This window comes from Cervus elaphus, chromosome 1 (assembly GCF_910594005.1).
Source record: "Cervus elaphus chromosome 1, mCerEla1.1, whole genome shotgun sequence".
In the NCBI taxonomy this organism is placed as follows: Eukaryota; Metazoa; Chordata; class Mammalia; order Artiodactyla; family Cervidae; genus Cervus; species Cervus elaphus.
The window spans coordinates 52,474,231-52,501,911 of NC_057815.1; the positions used below are offsets into that span (position 1 = coordinate 52,474,231).

General features: G+C 34.4%; 1 protein-coding gene across 5 annotated transcripts in view; it reads left to right on the top strand.

The window, feature by feature from the left end:
• The window catches only part of BTBD10 (BTB domain containing 10), a 70,146-nt gene that overhangs the window by 16,260 nt on the left and 26,205 nt on the right, over window positions 1-27,681 (top strand). Inside the window, exons 2-3 of one of the 5 annotated variants that reach the window (XM_043902701.1) lie at window positions 2,272-2,350; window positions 5,415-5,572. The exons of 1 other annotated variant lie outside the window; for it this stretch is intronic. In XM_043902701.1, the coding sequence (XP_043758636.1) occupies window positions 5,472-5,572 (101 nt within the window). In that variant the 5' untranslated portion in view covers window positions 2,272-2,350; window positions 5,415-5,471. Of the gene's footprint in view, window positions 1-2,271; window positions 2,351-5,414; window positions 5,573-9,840; window positions 10,236-27,681 lie in introns of those variants that run through there. 3 more of the 5 variants (XM_043902694.1, XM_043902711.1, XM_043902685.1) reach the window with 3 other exon arrangements.

The window sequence follows — 27,681 nt, forward strand, 5'->3', positions numbered from 1 at the left end:
TGGTTCCCTGCTTCTGGGGATTCCTCCTAACACCTATTTTGTCTGGCAAGAGTAATCTCTGTCCTCTGACACCTCCAAGCCAGTAAGGGCTTCAGCTTTCTGCTGCTTGGGCTGTGTATGGTTGGGGAATGCATTTGGTTTAAAAAGCATCAAACTTATATAGATCTTACGTCATGCAGCTTTCAATTCTTCTATGGTCTACCATAGAGACTACCTGGGGTCTCCTCCCCAACCCCCCATTTATGTGTAATTTAACTGAACAGAGTTTATGCTCAGATTTTTATGCTCTCGTGGTTCTTCCATTCCTGGTATGTCTACCTTAAATTTCCAGCTGCACTTCAAGCCCTGAACTATTTTGTCTACCACTTTGAGCTTTGTGACTGCCTTCACCTTGTCTGTCAGGGGATAGGAAGGGTCCTCAATAGAAAAACTTCAAGTTAATCTCATGATTCTGTTCCCTTCCAGCTGGAGTTTTTCAAGAGTAAACTCTTCTTTTACTACTGTGTACTTTGTGACACTTTCCAAAAAATGCTTTAAAACAATTAAAAAAATTTTTATCCAGGTTTAAATAGTTGTTATTTGCAGGAGACTTGCATGATCATTTCTCTCAACTGTGTTTGCAGGAAGTTCTTTTCATCCCTCTGTTTTCCTTTTAAAAGTTGCTTCCACCTGTTCTCTATATTATGTATTTTGTGCCTTTAAGATGGTACAGTCTCTCTTTTATGACTATAAGAGGGAATCTCATCAAATGATTTCTGGCCCTTCAGAAATTGTTCCTACATCTAGACCCCTCTGAATATGTCAGTGTTTAGGTGTTTGCTCTTTCAGTATGCCAATCTCAAATGACTCATTTGCCTTGTGGGGCTATCACTCCTTTTGATCTTTTCCACATAGGAAAGGTTACCTTAGGACATTTTACTAGCTCAGGTGCCTTCTTGACTGCCTTTTGGTCAGTCTTTCCCACCATACCTCTGGATATTTGGCTTTCTGTGCGGCTGAAGGCAGTCCTTGGTGACTGCCCCTGGTATCGCTGTGTGATTCTGCTCTCTTCACTGGTTTCTTTTTCTTTAAGGTCTTTCTCTCCAATAAACACCTCACTTGAATTACTTTGTTTTCAAAGTTTGAGAGAGAAAAACAATTTCACTTAACAGAAAAGCTCTTGTGTAGTGACCCTATTTAGAGTGAGATCTCAGTAGTTTGGGCAAAGCCACAAGATGGCTGCCGTTAAAACGCTACATCTGTTAGCAATAAGGAGCAAATATATGAATTTCTGCGTACTTCGCTTATTATGTTGGAAAGAACATGGGCTTTCAGTTAGGCTGGGATTCTCATCTTAGCCCTAACGTTTCCTCACCTATGAAACAGGGTAGTAATGTTATTGGGTTGTTTTGAGCTTTAAATAGGAGAAAGTAGATAAACTTCCTAGCACATTGATAATAGTAAGGACAGAATAACTTGTATCCATATACTATCTTGATTTTTCTTTTTTTAACTCTTCTGTGGGTCATTGTCATCAAGTAATGCTACCTGGAAGTAGTGTCCTAGGGAGTACTTACTTATGATATTGTAGTTGTAAAGATTCTGGTTCCCTCCACACCTTTTTTTTTTTTTTTTTAAAGATAGTAATATCCAAGAGGAGAAGCAATTGAATCACTTTTTTTCACAATTGACTTTTGGCAGTGTCTTGAATGCATGTCTTTAGCCAATAGGCCCAGTTGATCCATTCTCTGTACAGATTATTTCTAGATTAGAGTTTACATTATTTCTGTCATACTTAAAAATAGTAATGAATTGTTACATTTTGTCTATTTGTTTTGTCTGTTTGTTTCCAATAACCTAGTAATTATTTTTTGATGATTACAAAATCCCAACAAGATCTTTATTTTGCCTAATATGAAGTAGACATTGCGGATGCAAGTGTCAGATTTTAAAGAACTTTTTATGGTAAAGAATTTAGATCAGGAAATAAAGAATCATTAAAAGTTTTTAGACAATTGTGATTACAGCAGAGCAAATGTGGAATTGAATGAGATAAAGAAGTCAACTAAGAGGTTTATTGATAGATGTTAAGGGTTTAAATGAAGGCAATTGCCGTATGATTGATAAGAGAAAGAAGGAGTCAAGAGAAGAATTTGAAGTTAGATTTGATGGTAGGAAAGGAGAGGTCAAGGATGACTTCTGGCTTTCTGATTCAGTGTATGTTGTGTGTAAAACCTGGTGTTCTCAAGGGTTTGATTCTTATTTCTTTGTCTGCTGTCTTCCTGGACCTAGCAGATGAAGATGGAATCCCAAAGAACATCCAAGATTTAACGAGGTTGAAGAATTGGGGTGATGGCACAAGACTACTCAGGTAGGAGAGATACAGGAGTAAGTGGTATAGAGCTGTTAGTGGAGTTTTTTTCTCCCATACTGCAGTGAATTTTGTGAGCACAAGAACAATGTCCAAGGGACTTCCCTGGTGGTTCAGTGGTTGGGAGTCTTGCTGCCAGTATAGGGACCTTGGGTTCAATTCCTGGTTTGGGAAGATACCATATGTGGCGAAGCAGCTGGGCCTGTGTGCTGCAACTACTGAGCCAAAAGTAAATAAATAAAATTTAAAAAAGAAAAAAAAAAGAACAACATCCAACTTGCTTTAGCATCTGTAAATTTCTTAGCATATTATGTTAGGTGTCCAGTAAGTGCATGAATGAATAAATGAAATAAGATAAATATAACTTCACTGAGTATGGCACAGAGATTGGTTAAAATATAAGATTAGCATTTGAAAATATTAATAGTATATAATGTGTCATTTGCTTTTTTATCTATTTGTAGTTAAATCTGTAGCATTTAAAAGTATGCTAACATGTGTAGGCAAACACAGGCATATTTTTTTCCAACTTCATTTATATGTTTGTACGCTTACTATTGGTAATGAGAAGTGGGGGTAAAATCCTTCACATGGTGATACTCAAGTTTTATTAACAAATATAAATATGATTTTTCAATTGACTTTTTCAGTAGTCTTCATCTGAACATTCTTTACTTTCTTGTGGCTGGCTGCAATATACATGTTGTTAATTTCAGTAGGATTGATTAGGAATACATACTGATATTTTCTTGCTACTAGATATATGCCATCCACTATAAAATAGTGGAAAATATGAGTCAAAATTTACCTTATTTATTCCTTGGGGTTGTATTTTTTAATCAGTGTCTCCCATGGCTTAGGATTGTTCATTTTTTTGTTTGTTTGTTTGTTTGCTCTGCCATGTGGCATGTAGGATCTTAGTTCCCTGATCAGGGGCTGAACCCAGACCCCCTGCACTGGGAGCATGGAGTCTTAACCACTGGCCCCCTAGGAAGTCCAGGCTTATTATTCTTTACTCAGTGGCCTTCTGTGGGTTTCCAGAAGGTTGTGTCTTATAGTTAAGGGTTAGAAGCTAATGTGCCCCTTGAAGGAAATGCTAATAGCTGAAATAGCTTCCGGGAAAACCTATCCATCCTGTAAGGGGAAAAAGCTCTAAAATCTCATTCTACAGATCATGCTAAGTGTCTACATCTTTCTTTCCCCCCTTTCCCCCCTTTATCAATTTACTATTCTTTTTTACCTTTTGGGTCTCTTTTGATCTGTGGCCATTGTTTCCTGTCTGAATTTCTCTTTTATCTGATTTGTTCTTTTTCACATTTCTTTTTTGCCTCATCTTTTCAGTACAGATACCTAACTGTAATACCAAATTGAAGTTTAAAAAAGTTTATTTAGTGAATACATTTTTATTTTTCTGAATAAAAAATCAAATGAGTTTTTTTTTTGTTTTCATAACAATTTTGTGGTTTTTATATTCATATAATATCTGACTGATTTTTAATCATTCAGCAATCTTTCGGGAAACATTTTCTTTTCCAGAAGTATTAAGCAAATAAACTGTGTCATTTGCTGAGAAATTTAAATTAGCTGTTGTATAATTTTCTTCTTTCCCCCTTTACTATTTTTATTTCACTGTTTGAGCTCCTTATTTACATATTTATTATATTAACATGTTCATGTATTATTAGATTTTTTTCAGTTGTTTTGGAAAGAAAGTACTAGGTAACTATGAAGAAGAAAATTATAGAAAAATAGTTTCTTTAAAATTATTTCTTTTAATGAGCTCTGAGATAGACTTAACACTTTTCATGAGTTTGTCTTTGGCATTTTTGGTGAAATTGTACTGGAATAACCTATACAATTCAGTGAGGTACAGTGTTTCCCCAATTCTGGATTCCCTTTGCCTTTGTTTGTTTGATGGAGAATGTGGACATCCATCCCACTACCTCTCATCCCTTTGTCTATTTTGCGTAACTCACTCCTCACTTCCTTCTGTCAAATCTGACTTAGAAAAGTATTTACAAAGCATACTGGAGTGGGTGTCAGGAAACCTGGATTCTAATCCAGTTTATATGACTTTTTTCAAATTGTTTAACCTTATTTGTTTTTTCTTTTGGTTTTTGTGCAGTCTTTGAAAGTCAAATCTGACCTACTATTTTGATACAAAATACTCCAGTCTGAGCATTTTTCCATCTTTCAAGATCAATACTTTATTCTGTGTAGTAATACATTCTCATTGTTCTTTAGAATCCTGCCATTAACCAGCACTGTAACCTTTGTCAAAGTTACTAAACTCTTTTCTCTTCAGTATATGGGGAGTATAATGCCACCTTTGTAAGTTGATTGTGAAGATTAAATTGGATAGTGAATATACTTTAAAGTGCTTAGTTCAGGTATTTTTTACAAAAAAATGAGCTATTATTAAATGAGTTTTCTTATAATTTCAGATGACTGTAGTAGCACTAAGAGTCATAAGCCTTATGTGTGAAAAGGCATAAAATACATGAATCATATTGATACAGTGTTTTTTTATAATTGCACTGTAAGGAAACATTAGGATGTTTACATACTTTTAGTTTTGAACAAATATTAAATTTCTATTCATGTCTTTAACTTGGTTTAAGAAATAACAACATTGTCATCTTACTTATTTGTTAAGCATCTTAAACTTTAAGTAATTAAGAAATGTGTTCCAAATGAAATTTTGTCTAAAAGAATCATTCTTCTGTGGAATTGTTTTTGTCTTTTTGGTTCTATATTAATGTTTGGAAACATGAAGCATAAGGTACTCAAATGGCAGTTAAGTATATTTGCTAAATACAAATGGCACATTATTAAAATGTTGTACAGGAATAACACATTTAATCAGATAATCAAATGAAAAGTACTTAAAAAGATGTCTGGTGTTTATTTGAATCTGATTTGTGACATTTTTTGTGTCTGATGTTTAATAATCCTGTTTATCACTTAAAAAAAAGTCACAATAATATCAGAAAATATATACAATTCTGTGACTATTTCATTCTCATGGAGTAGATTTAAAGGTCAGCACTGCTCTTTTATGTAGGTTATGGGCGCTGCATGTGTGCTTTCAGAGCAGTGGTGTGAGGGAGCTTGAAGTGGGATGGCAGGACGGCCTCATCCCTATGACAGTAACTCCAGCGATCCAGAGAACTGGGATCGGAAATTGCATAGTAGACCTCGTAAACTTTATAAACATTCAAGGTAGGTAGAAAATATGTATTTCACATATCAGAACTCTGCTAAAATTAATTTTTATGAAGAACCAAGCTGTATTTGGTTGTGGCAAAGCCTTTAAGAGGATGGGGGTCAATTCACAAAATACAGTGAATATTTGCATTTCTCTTTAAATAACTTTTAGGGAAACGTCTTCCTTTTAATTTTCTTATTTGTGTTTATTTAATTCTTATTTGTATTTTTATGAATTTTTGTTTCTGTTTCTAAATAATGTTAAAATATCCTTAGTTGACCCCATGAATCAATGCTATAGTTAATTGGGAACTCTGGCAAGACAGATTATTTTTTTGTATTTAAAACTCTCTAATAGGAATTTATTTTATGCTCTAAATATATTGTGTATGATAATTTATAGGCTTTTGTCAGTCTTTGCCTCTGTACATTTTTAACTGTGTATATTTATATTGGGTTATCATCCTGATCCTAGTGGTAAAATCAGTCTATCTGCTGTGACTCACCAGGTTCATTTAAAGTTTGATGCCTTAAGTGAAACTCGGTTCAAAAGTTTCAGCCCTTTTATATATTATTTTTAAAGCTTTCTTTTTGTGCTGTGTGACTTAATGAGGAACATTAATGAGTTCATTTAGAACACTTTATGATCTGATATTTTAAGGTGTTAACAGCTCATAAACCTCACATAATGCAGGTATGTAAACATTGTTTTCATAGAGAGTTGTGCTTTATGAATATTTAGTTGGGGGATATTATTGAACATTTAACTTACTTGAATGTAAAATTCTCCTAACTAGGATAACTAATACCACCTTTCTTAAAGAATAAAACATGCAGTGATATTGAAATCCTTTTTGTAATTTTAAAGAAATGATTCAACTACTTTTAAACCATATACATGGCTAGAAAATGTGAGTGATGAGTACTATTCAAGTCTCCTGACAAGATGTATTTTTTATTGTGGGCTTTTACTGTGGTGAGGTCTAAAATGAAGATGTTGAGTTGATTTTGATTATAAAGTTCACAGCAATGGTGTGAGTGTTTTTTTGGTTTTTTTTTTCGTGTGTGTGTCCTTCAGCTGGTGCTCTAGTTTTCTTTCTGCAGCGTGTTTACATGGATATTTATTTTGTCTTTGAGGTAAAGAGATACTTGTTTTATCTCATTAAATGTGGGGCTGTATTTTTATCTGATATGTTGTATACATTTTTTCAGGTGATTTTCAACTTACCCTTGCTAGTTCTTAGTCTTTTTCTGATATACAAGACTGCATTGTATATTAAGTGGTGACAAGGTAAAAATAAGCTGTTGTTTGCTTTATAAAAGCTATGTGCAAACAGTGAGAAAGATTTTTAAAAACAGTTTTAAACTTGCTGTTATTTAACTTCAGTAACAGATATAGCTCTTCCTGATTTCTATAACATCAATACCTTTCTGATGCTCTTTTTAAATATGATTGCAATACTATTGGTTGCTTACGTGAATGCAAATTTATTGATTTTTTTTTTTTTTTTAGTGGAAAGATGAGGAAATCCTTTGACCTTATTTTAACTTCATTCATGGAAAATCTGCCCATGGGAGAACAGTTTACTTTTTGGGAGCTTTTGTTCCTATGTACTTGTAAACATATAACTTAGAATGCTTTGAAAAATAATTCAGTTTGATTTTTTTAAAGTGGTAGTTTTTAAATTAATTGTTAATTTATTGAGCAGTATTAAAAACTAATAGTATAAGTATTGTTGAGAACCTGTGCTCAGTTCAGGAAGGATTCAGCAGTTTGTCACAGTACCATCATGGAAGACTTTAACATCCAGATATGAAACAATCAGAGGACAAGGGGGCAATAAATTGTGGTAATGAGTTGTAGTAAAATAAGAGTTCAGAGAAGAAATCAGTGCCAGTCTGAGCAGGTAAAAATGAGACTTGAACTAATCCTTGGATAATTGGATAGATGGAGGGCATTCCTGCCAAGGACCTTCTGGAAATTACCTTGACTAAATCTGAAGGTTGAACTCTATGAATAGTATTACTGTCTCCAATTAACAGATGGAAAAAATGAGGTTAATAAACTTGCCTAAGACTATCCAACTTGTAAATACAAAGCTGGAATTTATAAACAAGCTGCTTATTCTTTTTATTTTTAAAAATTTTCAGTAACTCATTGTGGTGCATTTAAAATACATATAAGAGAAAACAGTTATAATGAACCCCTATGTACTCATTCCCCAGTTTCAAGTTATCATTTCATGGCTAATTTTGTTTCATCTGTCCTTCTACATATTTTTGCATCCTTTTTTTTTTTAATCTTGTGTACTTTATTTAGGGATATCTGAGTAAAAGAAAGCCAGAGTAAACACTGGCTTAAGTTAGGGGGTTATTTTTTTGTACACAAAAGTCCACAGGGAGGCATCACCTGATATAGACTTAGTGGCTTAATATCCTTAAGGATATTAAGGTCAAAAATCTTTGATTTTTCTCTGGTTGTTTCCTCATGATCACAAAATGGCTTACTATACAGTTCCAGCCATCATGCCCACCCTCCAGACAAGGAGGAATGGAGACAGGGATAATGGGAAAGAGGTTTCATTTATATCAGGAAATTAAATTTCTCAAAAATTTCTAGCAGGCAACTGCTTATAAATTATTGGCTAGAACTATGTCATATGGTCATCTCTAGATCATGGAGACTTAGAAATATAAGTGCTCACATTGCCACCTCAAACAGAATTGGGGATTTAAATCTACAAAAACTAAATGGCTCAGTCTGTTAGGGCTGCTATAACAGAATACCATAAACTGAGTGACTATATTATAAACAGCAGAAATTTGTTTCACGTAGTTCTGGAGGCTAGGACGTCCAAAATCAAAACGCTGGCACATATGGTGTCTGGTAAGGGCTTGCCTTCTGCTTCAGACAGATTTTTTTTCCCTGTGTTCCCTCATGGTGTAGAAGGGACTAGGGATCTTTCTGGGATCTCTTTTGTAAAGGTATTAGTCCCATTCATGAGTGCTCTTCCCTCATGAGCTAATTACCTCACCTACAAATACCGTATCAGTATGTGAATTTTGGAGCTAAAAACACTTAGACTTTAGTAATAAAGAAATAAGCATATTTTTTAAGAGTCAGTTTTTGGAGTTTTTCTAAAAAGTTATCTTATCACATATTGGAATAGCCTGCTTTCTGAAATCCTTTTCCTTTGATTTTTTTTTCTCTACTTTTCCTAACTGGCAAGGATAAAATTGAATTATAGAAGTAGCAATAGTAATTACTATATTCATATGCTTATGTTGGAGGTTTGAGGGTTTGGTGAATATTGAATTATTTCTCTTTTACCTAATACAATTAATAATACCTAATAATACCTTTCTTTTGTGAAGTTTCTTTGAATGTAGATTTCATAGGTATAACACTGATATAAAAGACAAGACAGGGAAGCTGATCTGGACATGGGTGAAATTCAGGGTCCCTCTGGTTCCTCTGCAAGTGCATACAAATGAATTAGTTGAAAAATTACTCAACTTTTCTTTCTGACTAGTAGTTGTATAGTTATTACTTATATTGAGGAGTTTGGTAGCTTGCCGAGAAGTTAAAGATCATTTCAGTTGAAATTTATTTGGCCTGAAATGTGACACCTTTCTTTAAATTATAAAGTAGAGGAGTTCTTGCTATTTAAAAAGGAAAAAGAAAGAGCACCTCTTCTATATAACTAATGTTAAAATGCCCTAGAGTGACAACATGCTAAAAGCTCTTGCATATTTGAATTGGGTCAAATACAGCTATTTAAAACTCAAATCTGCAGTCTGCTCAGGTTACTAAAGATAAATGCATCATACATTCAATATCAGGCTTTGCCGCAAGGGTTCATTCCCACATAGAAGTACGCATGCTCCTTTCTTCTGCATGAAGATTGAGCTTTCCAGTTTCCTTTTTAAGTCGCTCTTTAGTCCTAGCAGCAGTTTAGAAATGGAAAAGTTGGGTTGCTTTAAAGAGTAGTTCTTTTTGTGGGTCCTTAAAGTACAGATAATATTTTCTCTTTGGTTTTAAAGAGAAGATTTATTGCCCAGAAAGGTACACAATAAAATATCGAAAGGAAAAAAGAAAGTTAGCTGCATCCTAGTTTTTTAAAACCTGGCAAGCTGGCAGAGCTAGAATTAGCTTTACAGATGGTATTTGGCAACATATCTACATATCACTAACCCTCATCTCCTGAGTTTTCTTCATCCTGTCTATCAATTACAATATCCAATCACTGCACAGAGATGGAGAAATGGGATGATCACAGCTCACACGATGCTGTTTGGTTAGAAACGTCAGTGCTGCACAACCCACGGCTGAGTCAGTGTCTGTGAGAAAATGAACTGAATTAATACAGAGCGGGGGTTGTATCTCTGAATATTTAAGGCCAAAATAACTGCAATAGCATTATTACACAGTAGAGGGGGGAAAGCTAAAGGAAGTCAGTAGACAGGTGAGGTAGGGGACTGGGAGATTTTTTCATTGTTCAGAGGAATTCTGAAGATGATGGAAATATCAGATGTGCTAAAGTTTCCTAGTAATGCCCAAGGATGCTGACCTGGCTTTCAGTGCTGCATTGTTTGAAAAAGCAGAGTCCCTTTATACTCTGATTTCAAAATTTTTTTCTTGTTTTTGTGTGTCTGCCTTGGCATATACTAAAGTAAGGTGTGTATTCATTTATTACATGATAATATGCTGGGTTATAATTCTATAGATTTCTAAATACAAGAGAGGTGGAGAGAGATATGTTTGGCTTTTGTTTCATTATGATCATTTATGTTTTTGAATGTTAAAATCATATGTCTTGATTGTCAGTTTAATGCCACGTTATTTAAAATAGTATGTGTTTTTATTATTTTCATGGATTTGAGGCTTTGTTTCCTATTTCATTTAAAGTCTTAGTAGAATCATCATGTAACTTGAGAATACATTATGTTTGATCTTGTTTCTTATGAATGTCATATAAAATTTTATTTAAGGAAAAGCTAATTTTTTGAAATAATATTTTTATATATTTGAAAATAAAACTCAAGATAAAATAATTGAAATAATTTCGTAAAGAAGAAGGTGAATGTAGTCTTACTTTTGGGTGAATTAAGGATTAGTTGATCCATTTTATATGTATTTTACAGAACTGTATGTATTTGAATGATAAAGTTTTAACTGGTTAAGATGACTTTTTTCCCTAGTCTTTTAGAACACAGACTCTGAGTAGATGATCTAGATACTGCCATTGAAAGAGTAAATCAGATAAGTTTTCGGATTATTGCAAATTGATTTTCAATGAGAAAAACATTCCTAAATAAAGACAATTATTCTTCCTTTAAGATTTTAAGTCTTTACAGGTGACAGTGCTTACTTTATTAGGAAATTTTGGCACAATTTAAAATAATTTGATTAATGATATTTTTCCTTTTGTCTTCATTATCTCTGTCCTACTGAGTCTTCATTTTGTAGGGATTTGGGGGGATATACAACATTTTAAAATTATTTTAAATGTTATTAAGTAGTTTGTAACATTCTTTTACTTGAAATGTGAGGAAGTTCTTGTGACTTGCCCCATTTAATTTCTAAAAGTGTGAACGATCATTACAACTTGTTTGTTTAGTTAGACTAACTGGTGGTATCTTGTTTTGGCCTTTTTTTTTTCCTGGTTTGGTGTCCAGAAAAGTTTTTCTAAGCTTGCTTACGTATAGTTATAAAGGCAGAAGTCTCATGTTAGACTTTTTTGTCTTACACTTTATGGAATATTTTTTTCTCTAGTGTGGCTGATTTTTAAAAAAAATAATGCCTGTATTATTATAGGAGTAATACATATTTATTACATAAATTTGGTAGGTAAGGAAAAGCACATAGAATAAAATAAAAATATTATCAAAAGAAAAACTTCAAATATTTTTGTATATAACCTTTTTTTCCTGTGTATATATAAAAATATAAATCCACATGTATACACTTAAAAATAATTTAGGGATATTACTACATGTACTGTTATATAACCCATCTTTTTTTTTTCTTTAATGAAAAGCAAACTTAATCATGAACATTCCCTGTGTCACGGGATAGTCTTCTATTGCATAACTCCTAAGAATTGCATAGGGTTTTCTATATGTATGTTTTGTAATTTATTGAATTTGAGTTTTTCTGGTTCTTGATAAAAGATCAGTTTGATTTCACAGCATCAATTTCTCTAAAAAAGAAGAATATCTTGAGTTCAGTAAAAATACAATTTTGATACTTTTCAGAAGGAAAAAGGCCCTCAATGTGTATTATACATTGAATTCTTTAAAGATATGCACATTACTTTTAAAACAGAGCAAATAAGATTGCCATAATAAAGTATAGAAAAAATTTCAGGGAAACGAGCTCAGATGAGCTGAGACTTTTAAAAAATGCTACGGCCAGCCAAAAGAGTTTCTTATGTTACACTTTCAAAAGGTTATCAATGAAAGTGTAATAATAGTGAATGGGAATGAGAGAAGAAAAAAAAATCCATCAACTCTTATTTGGAGCTTCTTTGGCAGAAAGGAAGAGAAAACTACCACCATCATCAATAATAATAGCAAAGACATTTCTAGTAAAGAATGAAACCGCCACTAATACAGAGATAAGTAAATGCATCTGGCTAAATGAATTGTCTTCTGGAACATCTTATAGTTAAAAAAGAACCTGACTGTAAAATCTTTAAATTATTGATATTATTTATAGTCTTCAAAAGGTTTTAGGAGAATACAAGAAGTATTAAAAGATGGGAGATCCTCGGCCTGATTTTGAAGAATATAGGAGATTTTAGAGCAAAAAACAAAAGATAGTTATGACTAACTTGAAGGAAAAAACAGATTAAACATTATCCAGAATGGGTTTGCTAAAAATAGATTGTCAGAACAACTTTAATTTTTCTCTGATGCAGTTGGTAGTTTAGTAGCAATATAGTAGCAATATATATTTGTACTTCAACTTTGTTTTAGCTTAGTTTTTGGTGAAGTCTTTATATATATATGTATCTCCCCTTGGGTGAAGAAAAATGAGTTAACCATTAGTGGATTGTGTTAACCAACACAGTTTTCATTTTGAAGGACCCTGTTCAGAGGTTATTGATCTTAGAAGGTGGCTCTGTTCATTGCTTTGTCTTATTGCTCATATGGAGAAGGAACATTCTTAAATTTATAGGTAACAGTGAAGAAAGGATAGTAAATAAAAAGCTAATGATCCAAAGTGATCTCCAAATCTGATTTGTTGAACTAAATTGAAATGAACTTTTGGAGAATATAGATAAGAACTGAAAAGCAAATATATATTGTTAGCATGACTTTATAGCATCACATTTTGAAAAGACTTGAGGGGTAGTTGTTGGTAATAAACTTGATATAAAACAAAAATACAGTGTGGCTGCCATCATCGCATCTTTCCCCCTACCACCATCCCCCTTAGAAACCGTCGCAATGAATGGGAAAGAAGGTTAGAGCCACTTCATTACACCAAAGTATTGTGTTTAGTTCTGTGTAAATTCAGAAGGAAGGATGTGAGTAAATTGGATGCCTTATCAGCTTAGGAAACTGAAAATTCACAGGTCTTGGGGGCAACTGTGATAGATGTTAAGGAATCTCACAATAAGAGTTGTGTCTTCAGTATGTGAAGTTGTCTTCAAATATGTGAAGAATTGTCATTTTTAAAAGAAACGACTCACGTTTGAGTCAGAATTGTTTAAGGTTAAAAGGTAAAAAGAACTCCAAAGTTGTGCTCCTTAGGTCACATGTCAGATCTGCCGCTTGCTTAGCTACATGATTTTAGGTAAGTTGTTTAGCCTCTAAATTGTCATTTTCTCAACTGTGAAAAGAGGATAGTTTTGTGGATTAAATGAAATTATGTGTAAAGTGCTCACTGTTGTGCCTGACATGTTCTAATTGCTCAAATATTAATATTGTTGTTGTTGTTATTTGGTCCTAGAATATAGAATAAAGACAGTGGTTCTCAACCTGAGGGTTAATTTTGCCGTTCATTGAGCATTTGGTTTGATCTTTAATTTTATCAATCTAATTGTATTGTAGTTCAGATTTTTAATTTTAATTTTTAATACTTAAAATTTTAGTATGAAGCACAGGAGGAGGAAATTTAATGGAACAAGTTATTTGTGTTTTCAAAAGGCCATTTGGGGGACTTCCCTGGTGGTCCAGTGGTTAAGACTCCATGCTTCTAGTGCAGGGGGTGTGAGTTTGATCCCTGGTCAAGGAACTAAGATCTCACATGCTGTATAGCCCCCTTCCCCCCCGCAAAAAAGGCCATTTGAAAATGAGTGGTTAAAAAAAAAAAAGAAAATGAGTGGTTGTGGGATTGCTTTGATTTCTGTCTAGAATCTTGGTTTGTGAAAGTAAGCTTTGTTAAAATATTCATGGTCATATGATAAATGTTTCTAAAACTAAGTATTGTATTTGTACTTCATATATTTTTTCTATTGGTTTTACTTTTTAGTAGAAAAAGATGCTCCCACGGTCTTAAAAAAGGAACTGTTCCCCTCCTCTTCTCTGCAACTGAAAGACATGCAGGATCTTAGTTCCACAATCAGAGATCTGACCTGTGTCCCCTTTTATTTGCCATGAAGTGATGGGGCAGATGCCATGATGTTAGTATTTTGAATGTTGAGTTTCAAGCCAGCTTTTCACTCTCCTCTTTTACCCTCATCAAGAGGCTCTTTACTTCCTCTTCATTTTCAGTCATTAGAGTGGAATTACCTGCATATCTGAGGTTGTTGATATTTCTCCCAGCAGTCTTGACTCCAGCTTGTGGTTCATCCAGAACAGCATTTCAAATGATGTACTCTGCATAGAAGTTAAATAGATTGGGTGACAAAACACAGCCTTGTTGTACTCCTTTCCCAATTTTGAACTAGTTCAGTTCCATATCCGGTTTTAACTGTTGCTTCTTAACTTGCATACAGGCTTCTCAGGAGATAGGTAAGGTGGTCTGGTATTCCCATCTCTTGAAGAATTTTCCAGTTTGTTGTGATCTACAACAGTCAAAGGCTTTAGCTTAGTCAATAAAGCAGACTTTTTTTTTTCTGGAATTCCCTTGCTTTCTCTACAATCCAATGAATGTTGGTAATTTGATCTCTGGTACCTGTGCATTTTCTTGTATTCCAGAATTCAGCTTGTATATCCAGAAGTTCTTGGTTAACATACTACTGAAGCCTATCTCGAAGGATTTTGAGCTTATCCTTACGTGTGAAATGAGCACAGTTGTATAATAGTTTGAACATTTTTTGGCATAACCCTTCTTTGGGATTGGAATGAAAGCTGACCATTTCCATTTCTGTGGCTCCTGCTGAGTTTTCCAAATTTGCTGGCATATTGAATGCAACACTTTAACAGCATCATCTTTTAGGATTTTAAATAGCTTACTTGGAATTCCATCACCTCAACTAGCTTTGACTTCACTCTCCAGGATGTCTGGCTCTAGGTGAGTGACCACACCATCATGGTTGTGTGGGTCATTAAGACCTTTTTTTGTACAGTTCTTCTGTGTATTCTTGACATCTCTTCTTAATCTCTTCTGCTTGGTCCTTGCTGTTTCTGTCCTTTACCATGCCTATTCTTGCATGAAATGTTCCCTTGATATCTCTAGTTTTCTTGAAGATCTCTAGTCTTTTCCTTTCTATTGTTCTCTTCTATTTCTTTGCATTGTTCATTTAAGAAGGCCTTCTTATCTCTCCTTGCTGTTCTCTAGAATTCTGCATTCAGTTGAGTATATCTTTTCCTTTCTCCTTTGTGTTTTGCTTCTCTTCTTTTCTCAACTATTTGTAAAGGCTCCTCAAACAACCCCTTTGCCATGTTGCATCTCTTTGTCTTTGGGATGGTTTTGGTCACTGCCTCCTGTACAATATAGGGAACCTCCTTCCTTAGTTTTTCAGGCACTCTGTTTACCAGATCTAATCCCTTGAATCTATTGTTTCTTCACCTCCACTGTATAATCATAGGGATTTGATTTAGGTCATACCTCAGTAACCTAGTGGATTTCCCTACTTTTTCCAATTTAAGCCTGAATTTTTCAGTAAGGAACTCATGATCTGAATGAGTCAGCGACTGTATAGGGCTTCTCCACCTTCGGCTGCAAAGAATATAATCAGTCTGATTTCAGTATTGATCATCTGATGATGTCCATGTGTAGAGTCGTCTCTTGTGTTGTTGGAAAAGAATGTTTGCTATGACCAGCGTGTTCTCTTGACAAAACTCTTGTTAGCCTTTGCCCTACTTCATTTTGTACTCCAAGGCCAGACTTTCACCACCAGACATATCCACAACTGAGTGTTGTTTCCGCTTTGGCCCAGCTTCTTCATTCTTTCTGGAGCTGTTAGTAATTGCCCTCTGCTCTTCCCAGTAGCATGTTGGATACCTTCCAACTTGGGGGCACATCTTCTGGTGTCGTATCTTTTGCTTTTTCATACTGTTCATGGGGTTCTCACGGCAAGAATACTGAAGTGGTTTGCCATTCCCTCCTCCAGTGGACCATATTTTATCAGAACCCTTCAGTGTGACCTGTCTGTCTTGAGTGGACCTGCATGGCATGGCTCATAGCTTCATAGAATTACGCAAGCCTCTTTGCATGACAAGTCTGTGATCATAGTGATTATCAATTTTTCAGAAATGTTTTATAATTTTCTGTGGTAGGGCTTGAGAATACAAAGTATATACTGTTTTTTTTTATATATATATAATGGTTTTTAACTCCCCTATTTTTGTCTCTAATCTGGACTTTTCCCTGTACTTTAGACTGGTGTATCTAACTCCATATTTGATATCTTCACTTGGATGTCTAATAAACATTTCAGTGTTAATGTGTATAAAAAGCATTCACACTTTTCAAACCTAATCCTCCCACTGTTATTCTAACGTGGGAGAATGATAGTCAAAATCTGAAATGTTTCAGTTTTTCAGGCCAAAATCAGAGTCATCCTTGATTCCTCTGTCTCACCTTTTACTTTTAATCTATCAAATTCCAAAGTCTTGTTCTTCAGAATATAGTCTAGTCCAGTGTTTGCAGTGTACACTGCTACAACCCTGGTCCAAGTCACTTTGGCTGTCGCCTGGATTATTTGTAGTAGCCTCCAAAATGGTCACTGATCCTACTGTTCCCTTCTTTCTTTCATTGTCTGCTTCATCTAACATAAGTTATCATGTAATTCAAATTTTATTGGTACCTATTTCACTCAGATCAAAAACAAAAAAGCTTTGAACATTCTTTGAAGGTCTTTCTTAATCTGGTCCTAGTCTTATCTCTGAGCTCATCTTTTAACACTGTCCTTCTTGCTATCTGTGCTCCAGCTGTCCTAGCCTTCTTGAATGCCTTGAAAAAGCCAAGGGTTACTTTTGGCACCAGATCTTTTTTATCTACCCTGCCCTCAGTCTCATAGTTTTGTGTTTCACTTCGTCTTTGCTCAGACATCTTCTCCTCTGAGAGTCCTGCTTTGACTACTATGTGAAATAGAACCTCTCACCTGAAAATGATGACTCTGTCCTCTTAACTCTGCTTTATTTTTCCTCATAGCGCTTACCAGCACATGATATTTAATATATTTATTATGTATGTTCTGTGTTTTTGTACACTTTAATGTATAAATTTTAAGGGCAGAGACTTTCTGATTTATATCCACCAGGGCTAGAATAATAAGTAGCATATAATAGATATTCAGTGAGTATTTGGTAGAATGACTGCATGATAAAACTTAAAAGCATTGCTAGAGGAGAGGGTAAGAATAATTTTAGTTATTATGGGGTATAATTATTGTATGTTGCAAGCACCTAATGCTTTATTGATGAATTAAAACCATGATTATTTTTTAGAAGTAAAAAAATTAGCACTGTAACAATTAGATAATTTCTTTTCAGAGACTCGTCATTTTGGAGAGGTTCTTTCCTAGCAACATCTTCCTTCATTAAAAAAGTTCAACATCTGAGAAAGCCCTGTCAAAAGAAACCTTTGTTTTAAAGTCAAAAGAAACCTCTGTCACTGTCTGTATGAAAATAGTTTTTGTCAGGAAAGCTGACAGTTACCTTGTTAGTAAAGTGTTAAATGTTTGACCAGTAGGAGTTCCTTTTCTGTCAGAATTCTTAGGATCTAGGTCTTCATTTCACTTCAAAGAAAACATACTCTTAGAGTGGTCATACAACAGTATATAAGGCTCCCTTGCTATTGCTACTGCTTCTGTCTCACCAGAGTTGCTGACGTGTCTGACAGATTTTAAGAAGAGAAAGACTAGTATTAAAACTATTCTTGAGCTGTATTTCTTGTCTTTTGGCAGCAGGGGAGGAGGGGAGAATCCGGGACTTAAGTACGGTATAAAATATTTATGGACAGTATGCATCAAACAACATACTAACCGATGGCCTTTTAGAGCACAGCCCCTTCTTCAGCTGAGAACTGCCCTTTGCAGTGATTAGCCTTTGTTTCTTGGGAAACTGACCATAAATTAAGAACAACAAAAAGCTTATAGAAAAGGCAAATTGAAAAAGAAGGGAAAAAAAAAAAGGGAGAGAAATTTGCATTAAACCTGTTGAAAATACACTTAAAAGTTTCATTGCATTTTTTATGTCATCACAGTTGCTAACACTTAACATGAGGATCAGCAAACAGCTTTCTGTAAAAGGCTGGATAGTGAATGTTTTTGGCCATGTGGGCTACAGAGTCTGTCAGAATCACTCAGTTTTGCCATTATGGAATGAGAGCAGCTATAAGCAATATGTAAACTAATGGGCATGGTTGTGTTCTAATAAAACTTTATTTATGAAATGAGATAACGGGTTGAATTTGGCTTTGTTTGCAAACTCTTCACCTAACATATTAAAAATGCTTGTAAAAATCATATGCAAATTGATTGCTTATAATATATTAATGTAAGATCATTTAAATGGTTTAGTTAATCTAAAACAATACAGAACATAGTAATAGAAACACCTTTTTTTCCCTCAAAATAATATTGCTTCTTTAATATGGACAGACTAATTAAAAAATGGATGGGAACATCTAATATGAAATTTACAAAGATGCTTATGTTGTTTTTAAGAAAAATGATGCATTTTTAAAAGATTAAATGTTTAAAACACCTCATAAACTGTAAAGCTTCATGTCTATATCTCTACAGACACAAATACATACACATGGAAATATTTGACAAGGAAAAAACAGTTGACATGGGAAATGCTTAGATGCTATATATCCTGAAATTTCAGTTAAATTCAGCAAAGATTAATAAGTTGCACCAGGATATGATGTTGCTGGAAGTATTTAAAGATAATTCCTCAAAACTGGAAAGTGATATCACATAAGGTTGTATTTCCCATGTGTATATTACCTAAGGGGGCCATACATAAGTGAGTACCATTCACTTTGTAGATATTTTAGTTTTGTGTATTTGTTACAATGATTTTGTAGCAGCAGTGCTGGTAATATTTATTTTTGGAAATTTTTCATGTATTATTTCTTTGATAACCCCCCTCTTTTCTCTGTTCTGTGTGGAACATATATTATTTGAATATTGAGTGCCTTCCTCTAATTTTCTCATCCTTTCACTTTCATTTTTTATTTCTTTTATTACCAGTTTTTTCTTTCAGCCTTCTTCTAACCTTTAAAAATAGCTAAGAACTCTTTTTTATTCTCTTAATTAAAAAATTCCTGTCCTTGTTTTATGGATATATTTTTTAATAGCACTGAGTTTCTTTATTATAGGTTGTTTTTTTTTTTTCTGTCTCTACATTGTCTTTTGTCTTTTTGTTTATTAAACTTACTGTGAAAAATTTTTATTTTATGAGAAGTTAAAAAAAATTGTACTGAGTTCCTGGGTACTCTTCATCCAGCTTCCCTCTATGATAACATCTCACTTAAGTGTATCAAACTAGGAAAATGACATTGATATATAATTCTGTAACTGACTATAGACATCAGTTTTTATATGTCCTCTTTTTCTGGTATATATTCTGTGATGTTTTTATCACATACAGATTTGTGTAACTACCACCACAATCAGGATACAGAACTTTTGTATCATCGTGAAGAAACTTTCATGCTGCCCCTTTAGAGTCATACCCTTTCCCCGTCCCTAACTTCTGGCAACTCTGATTTGTTTTCCATCACTGTAATTTTGCTCTTTTGAGAATAATATGTAAATGAAATTGATAGTATGTAAACTTTGGGGTTTGGGTTTTTTCATTCAGCATAATGCCTTTGAGATATCTACCACATTGTTGAACGTGTCAGTAGTTCATTTTTTTTTTTTTAATTTTTGAGTAGTATTCCATTGTATGTATGGGCCACACGTTATCCATTCTGAGAGTGGCATGGGTTTTGTTATAAACTTTGCAATATTGTTGTATTTAAAAATTTCTCTCTATATATTACTTTAGTTTATTACCCCTAACCCCTGTAGGAATCCATCATTTCACTGTACAAAATGATAGAGACCCTAAAATTTTTCTTTGTTAGGAACCTGCCTATCATTGGAAGTTGTACATGTATATATAGAATTTTTAAATAAATTAGGTGGCAAAGTCACATGTGGAAATTCATATGAAATTAATATTCCAAAGTTTGATATAAATAGATACTTCTGAGGGTGACTATTTTAGTAAGATTTAAAAACTTTTGGAGAGATTTACTGCCTGTTGATTTTGATGTTAAGTCAAAGTTGGTATAAGATGAAGTCAGAAGCTCATAAAGTTGTAAATTTTAAAAATGAAACTTTTTTTTTGCAAAAAAATAATGAGGTTTGTATTTAAGATGGGTTTGTTTACATATCTAGAGGTACTGGAAGCGTTCTTTTTTTAAAAAAAAACTTTTATTTTTATGGATGCACTGGGTCTTCGTTGCTGCACGTAGGCCAGCTCTCGTTGTGATGAGGGGGGGTTACTGTCTAGTTGTGGTGCATGGCCTTCTCACTGCCGTGACTTCTCTTGTTGTGGAGCATGGGCTCTCAGCTGGAAGCATTATTTCTTAGTTAATAAAAATTGTGATCTTAGAGGATTCATGATTAAGAATTCTTATTTGAGTTCTATATTAACATTATTGGATAATAAATTTGATCTGTGGGATTTTCAAGTGGTAATCAGTTGGAGATGGTAGTTGTTTTTTAGTCTGATGGTAGGAAAACCTCTGGTTTCATGAGAACATGAACCATTTTTAGAGGGGGATGCAAGAATCTATGTAGTTTAGTGAAAGAAAATTTATAATTTAATAGAAGAAAGGCCTGACTTTTATTACTTGTGTGTAATTGAAATGATTAAGTAGCAGCTTCCTGGAAGAGTAGCCTTAATTGGGCTGTGTTTGGCCAAGAGGCCAGTTTTGGCATATAGTTTGGTAAGTTTTGATGTATGTATGCATTTACGAAACCTCATCACAATCAGGGTAGTGAACAAATCTATCACATGCAAGTTTCCTTGGGGTCCTTTCTAAGCTTTTCCTCCTCCTACTTCCAACTCCCACACTCCATGCCTGGACAACCACCAGTCTGTTTTCTGATACAAGACATTAGTTTGTATTGCCTAGAATTTGATACATATGTACATATTTGGGGAAGGAAGGGTATTTCTCTTCTTTCACTGAGCTTAATAATTTTGTACTTGATCCATTTTAAAACTTGCATCAGTAGTTCATACTTACTGTTCAACAATAGTATGTATGGTATACCACAAATTGTTTATCCAGTCACCTATTCATAAACATTTAGGTCATTTCAAGTTTTGCTTTTTTAAATGATATTGTTTTTAAAATATAGATTTCGGATTGTTTGCTGTTGCTAGTGTATAGGAATATTGTCTACTTTTGAGTATTGATCTTCTGTGACCATAGTAAACTCACTCTTTAGTTCTAGTAACTTTTTTGTACTAGAGTCTATAATAGATGATTATCTTCTCTGTAGATTGGGGCAGTTTTGCTTCTTTTTATAATCTGGATGCCTTCTATATCTTTTTCTTGCCATATTGCTCTGGTTAGACTCTTCAGTAGGTGGGTGAAGAGAAATGGTACAAGTGGCCATCCTTGTCTTGTTCCTGGTCTTAGGTGGAGAGCATTTGGTCTTTGACCACTGAGTATACTGCTGGTTGTAGGTTTTCCATGGGTATCTTTTATCCAGCTGATGAAATTCCATTGTATTCCTACTTTATTGAGGGTTTTTGTTGTTTGTTTTTTTAAATCAGGAATGGATTTTGGATTTTGTTAAATGTGTTTTCTTTGTATATTGAGATACAAGTTTTTTATTAATGTGTTAATATGGTGAATTGTATTGATTGATGTTTGAATATTTAACCAATCTTGCATTTTTGATACAAAAATCTATAGATCATGATGTATTGACAGTTTTGTATATTGTTGTATTCAAATTCAAAACTAAAATTTTGTTGAACATATTTGCATCTATGTTCTGAGGATTGTAGGTTTGTAGTTTTCTTGTAATATCTGTCTCTGGTTTTGGTATCTGGGTAATGCTGGCCTCATAAAATGAGTTAAGAAATATCTTTTCTTTAGTTTCTAGAGGATTTTGTGTAAGATTTGTATTATTTCTATCTTAAATGCTTGGTAGAATTATCAGTAGAGCCATCTCAGCCTGGAGTTTTCTTAGAAGGAAAGTTCTTAACTACAAATTCAAATTCTTTAATAGACATTGAACTGTTCATTCCATCTATTTCTTCTGGAGTGCAACCCAGTGAACTGTAGCCCACCAGGCTTCTCTGTCCATGGAATTCTCCAGGCAAGAATACTGGGGTGGGTAGCCATTCCCTTCTCCAGGGAATCTTCCTGACTCAGGAATCGAGCACAGGTTTTCTGCATTGCAGACAGATTCTTTCCCCTCTGAGCCACCAGGGAAGCCCAGTTTGGCTATATTTTATCAATTTTATTGACCTTTTCAAAGAACTAGCCTTTGTTTTCATTGATTTTTTTTCCCCCATTTCTTTTTCTATTTTCTATTATTTTGATTTCCACTCTGATCTTTAATAATTTTTTCTACTTTCTTTAGGTTTATTTTGTTCTTTGTCTAGTTTCTTTTTAAAAAATATATTTATTCGACTGCTTTGGGTCTGGGTCTTAGTTGTGGCGTGTCTAGCCTGTGGCTTACAGGCTTAGTAGTTGCCGCATGTTGCATTTCTGATTGTGGCTTTAGGGCCTAGTTGCCCTGCTGCATGTGGGGTCTTAGTTCCCTGACCAGGGATCAGACCTGTGTCCCTGCCCTGCAAGGTGAGTTCTCAACCACTGGGCCACCAGGGAAGTCCCTGTCTAGTTCCTTAAGGTAGAAACCAAGGTAATTTTTCTTAGACCTTTCTTCTTTTCTATCATAGGCATTTAAAGATATAATTTGCTTCCTAACTACTGCTGTAATATCATGCCATTCCACAAATTTTGATTCATTGGGCTTTTTCACTCCAAAATTTTCTCTTTTCCTTTCTGATTTCTTTTTTGCTCCATGGGTTATTTACAAAGATGTTATCTAACTGCCAATATTTGGGAAGTTTCCAGGTATCTTTCTGTTATTGAATTTTAATTCACTTATAATTAGAGAACATATTTTGTATGAATTTTTTTGAAATGTATTAAGACTTGTTTTATTGCCCAGAATATGGTCTGTCTTGATAAATGTTCTATGTGCCTATCAAAAGAATGAGTCTTCTGCTCTTGTTGGATGAAATGTTCTATAAATGTCAGTTAGGTTAAGCCAGTTGATAGTGCTGTTCAAATCTTACTCATCTTTACTGATTTTCTGTCTGCTTGTTCTATTAAATATTTTAAGAGAGATGTTGAAATCTGTGACAATAATTGTGGAGTTCTCCTTGTAATTTTTTGCTTTTTTGCTTCATGTATTTTGAAGCTCTGTTACAAGGCAGAAGAACATTGGGGATTATTAAGTGCTCTTAGGGGCTTCCCTGGTGGCTCAGCTGGTAAAGAATCTGCCTGCAGTGTAGGAGACCCCCTTGAATTTACCCTTTTATTCTTATGAACTGCCTTGGTAATATTCTTTGTATTGAGGTCTACTTTGTCTGATATTAGTATACCACTCTTATTTTCTTTTAACTAGTGTTAGCATAATTTGTCTTTCCTTATCCTTTTATATTGAACCTTTTTGTACCTTTATATTTAAAATGTGCTTCTTGTAGATGGGGCATACTGTTTGTTGGGTCTGGTTTTTATATCCAGTGTGATAATCTCTACCTTTTATGGCTTAGACCATGTACATTTAATGTGATTGTAGATATGGTTAAGGTTAAGTCTGTCATCTTGCTGTTTATTTTCTGTTTGTCCCATTTGTTCCTGTTTCCCTATCCTCCCCTCACCTTTTGCCCTCTTTTGGATTGTGTCATTTTTTATGATTTCATTTTATCCCCTTTGTTGGCTTATTGACTATAATACTTTGTTTCTGTACTTCAGTGGTTGCTTTAAAGCTTTGATATGCATCTTTAGTTTATCACTACTTACCTTCATTATATTAAATAATTCTTGTGTCATATGAGAGCCTTATAATATTGTACTTCTGTTTCTCTCCTCCCAAACTTTGTGCTATTTCCAGTATTCTTAATTCCTTTGTGTAGGCTCAGATGGTAAAGAATCTGCTAGCAATCCCTGGGTTGGGAAGATCCCCTGGAGGTTCAATCCCTGGGTTGGGAAGATCCCCTGGAGGAGGGCACAGCAACCCACTCCGGTATTCTTGCCTGGAGAATCCCATGGACAGAGAATCCTGTCTGTCCACGGGCTATGGGGTTGCAAAGAGTTGGACATGACTGAACGATTAACACTTCCGTATTTTCACCTGGTGTTATTTTAAAGAAATTATTTTTTAAATTAACCTGGTGTTAATTTAAAGAACCTGATGTTCTTTAAATTTTCTTATAGTGCGGATTTGTTCATGATGAATTCATTCATCTTTTTCTGTGTGTGTGTCTAAAAATGCATTTCCCTTTTACTTTTGAGAGATATTTTTACAGGATATAACAATCGTAGGTTGCCAGCAGTTATCATTTTGGGTTTTATTTTTTATTAAAATGTGTTCGGGATTTGTTGTGCATGTTACATCTGTGGGTTTGTAGTTTTAATTACATTTCAAGACATTTCTTCAAATGTTTTTCTTTTCCTCACCTTTCTTCCTTTATGGACTCCATTTATACCTATATTAGGACTCTTAAAGTTGACCCATAGCCCACTTAGGCTTAATTTATCCTTCTATAATGAATAGTGTATTCATTTGGGTATTTCCTACTGCAGTCTTCAAATTCATGAATCTTCTATAATGTATAATCTTCCATTAATTCCAAATGAATGTATTTTGCATCTCAGATACCATTTTTGTCTCTAGAAGTCTGATTTGTATCTTTTTAACATTCTGTATTTCTATATAAATTTTTGGAGAAATATGGTTATAATGTTTTTGTTTTTAATTTTAAGATGTGTGTCTAATTTTAAATTTTTCTTATTTTAAGATACTTGGGTTGGTTTTAGTTGAGTTTTTTTTCCTGCTTTTTTGCTTGCCTGTTAATTTTTAACTGGATGCCATATATTGTGAATTTACCTTGTTTGGCTGATGGATACTTTTGTACTCCTATAAATTTTCTTGATCTTTGTTTTAGGATTTAGTTTACTTACTTGGAAACGATTTGATTCTTTCACATCTTGCTATTAGCATTCGTTGGATGTGACTAGGACAGTACTCAGTTTAGGTTTAATTATTTCCCACTTCAGAGCCAAGACCCTTTAGATTCCCCCTCTAGTGCCCTTTTATGAGGTTTTCCAGCCTCACTGTGGGGAGAGAGGGACAGGCCCTTTTCCTGGCTCTGTATGAGTCCTCGGCAGTGTTTCCTCTAATTCTCTGAGTCAGTTGTTTCTCCAGCTTCATTAATGAGGTTTCCTCATGTGTGCGTTGATTGGTACTAGACTGCAGATTGCTGAGGTTTTCTCTGTGCTGCTCTTTCCTCTCTGGCATACTCTTTCCTTAGAACCCTGCCACCTATTGTCCCCAACCTCTCAGCTCCTCATCCGTAACTGAGTCCATCAGCTTCTGCCTGGGTTTTGCCTCTATGTTTTACTCGAGAAACTCTTCTCAAGGTAGTAAATTGGGGCAGTGGTTGGCCTTTGTTGTTGTTGTTGTTCAGTTGCTAAGTCGTGTCCAACTCTTTGCCACCCCGTAGAGTGTAGCCCTCCAGACACCTCTGTCCGTGGGATTTCCCAGGCTAGAATACTGGAGTGAGTTGCCCTTTCCTTCTCCAGTGGATCTTCCCGACCCAGGGATTGAATCCATGTCTGCTGCACTGGCAGGCAGATTCTTTACCACTGAGCCACCAAGGAAGCCCATGGTTAGCCTTATCTGATTTGTTTTTTCATCTTCCAGGGATTACTCTCTTTTCGAAATGTGCTATGTCTTTGTCATTGTTTCATATATTTTGCTTTTGGGTAGTTTCAGACAGGACGGTAAATTTAGTCCTTGTTTCTCTGTCTTGGCTAGAAGCAGGTGTTGGGGCCGATATACTTTTCATCTCCTTTCCTGTTCTCAGTTCATGTATCCCAAACTCTTAGATGCAACAGGAAGCAGTTATCCTCTATGAACTTGCTTGTCCTCATTTTCGTTTGCACTTGTTAATTATGTTTGCCCTTAGAGTGCTTTCCTGATCTAAAATTATTTAATTAAATAGAGTAGGACATAATTAGTCTTCCATGACATCTGATTTTGAAGGTCTCATTCAGAGTACATTCCATTTGAGAATGAAAAAAAGGAACAGGAATATATTATGACACCTTTTGCATTTGTTTAATGTCTAAACAGTTTAGAAATGAAGCCAGTATTTAAGCAAAATACTTAGCGGTATTTAATCTTTCAGCTATAAAGATGTCTAGTTGAAATCCTTTTTCAATTAATCAGTTGGCTTGGCCCTTACTGAACATGTATCCTTTATTTGCCTTAGTTGTAATTGTGTTTGTATCTTATCTGTTATCCATTAGATTCATATTTAGAAAATGTGTTTAGTAGTACATTTAAAACTTAGAATAATACGAGGGTTTTTTCCAGTATATAATGCTTATTCTATTATTGTGGATTCCTTTCTTTTTCCTACTTTAGGAGATGAGTCAGAAATTCCATTGTTCCTATTGTAAGGTTTTTAACTTAAAAGTAGGATCTTTTGATTTGTTCTATTTAAAGAAAAAAATTATGTTCCAATGATGTGATCCTACTCTGATCTTTTTCACTGGAAGGAAGGTGGGAATAGAGGGTTGTTCTTTTTTTCTTTCTGTAGGTTTATGAGAGACAGATAACTGATAAAAACTGGTTGGTTGCCTTTATTTCCTTAGAAGTCACTCTTAGGGTAGATACAGAGTCAGCCTTATTTATTGTTTTTTTAGTCTGTTATAGTGAGATGATAACGATCTTCATAATGAAAGAAACCACTAAAATAACAGTGTTACAGCTAATAAATCAGAGGAGATGATCCCTGAGCACTGTTGGATTTAAAACTGACTCGATCAAGATTAAATTTTTAAATAATGTGGTTTTGGTGAAGGACAGTAGGGTAACATCATGGAAGAGGCACTGGAATGGATTGAAAGGATTAGGTTACAGTGTTATGAGCATATCTAAAATTCCATGTGACTCTGAGCAAAATCTTGTGATTTTAAATTTAATGTTCTCACCTGTTAAAACTAAATAAAGTAACATTTAGTGGGTGATTCTGTTGTGCCAGGCACATTATTGGTCAGTTTACTGATTATACTTCATTTAATCCTCATATTAAACTTAGAAAGTCAGTAGGATCTACAGTTACAGGTGAGGAAACTAAGGTTCCAAAATGTTAAGTTAGCATTCAACATGTTGAGAAATTAAGTATTAAAAGACAATTTGATTGTAAGTCTTTATTACTCTGAAGCCATGAAGTTCCTTCTATTCCTGTCTTTTTCCTGTTTCTGAAAAGCACTTTAATATTTTTAAATGATGAACTATGTTGTTTGCTAATAAGATGGTAAATTTTCACCTGCCTTAGGTTAGGCTCTTTCATTTCTGTTCCTGTCAGTTTTCCTACTTACAGTGTACTTTGATTATTAAAATCTTAGCTATTTGTTAGTGCCAGGTTTACCAGCGATTTACAGTAATGTCTTCTTG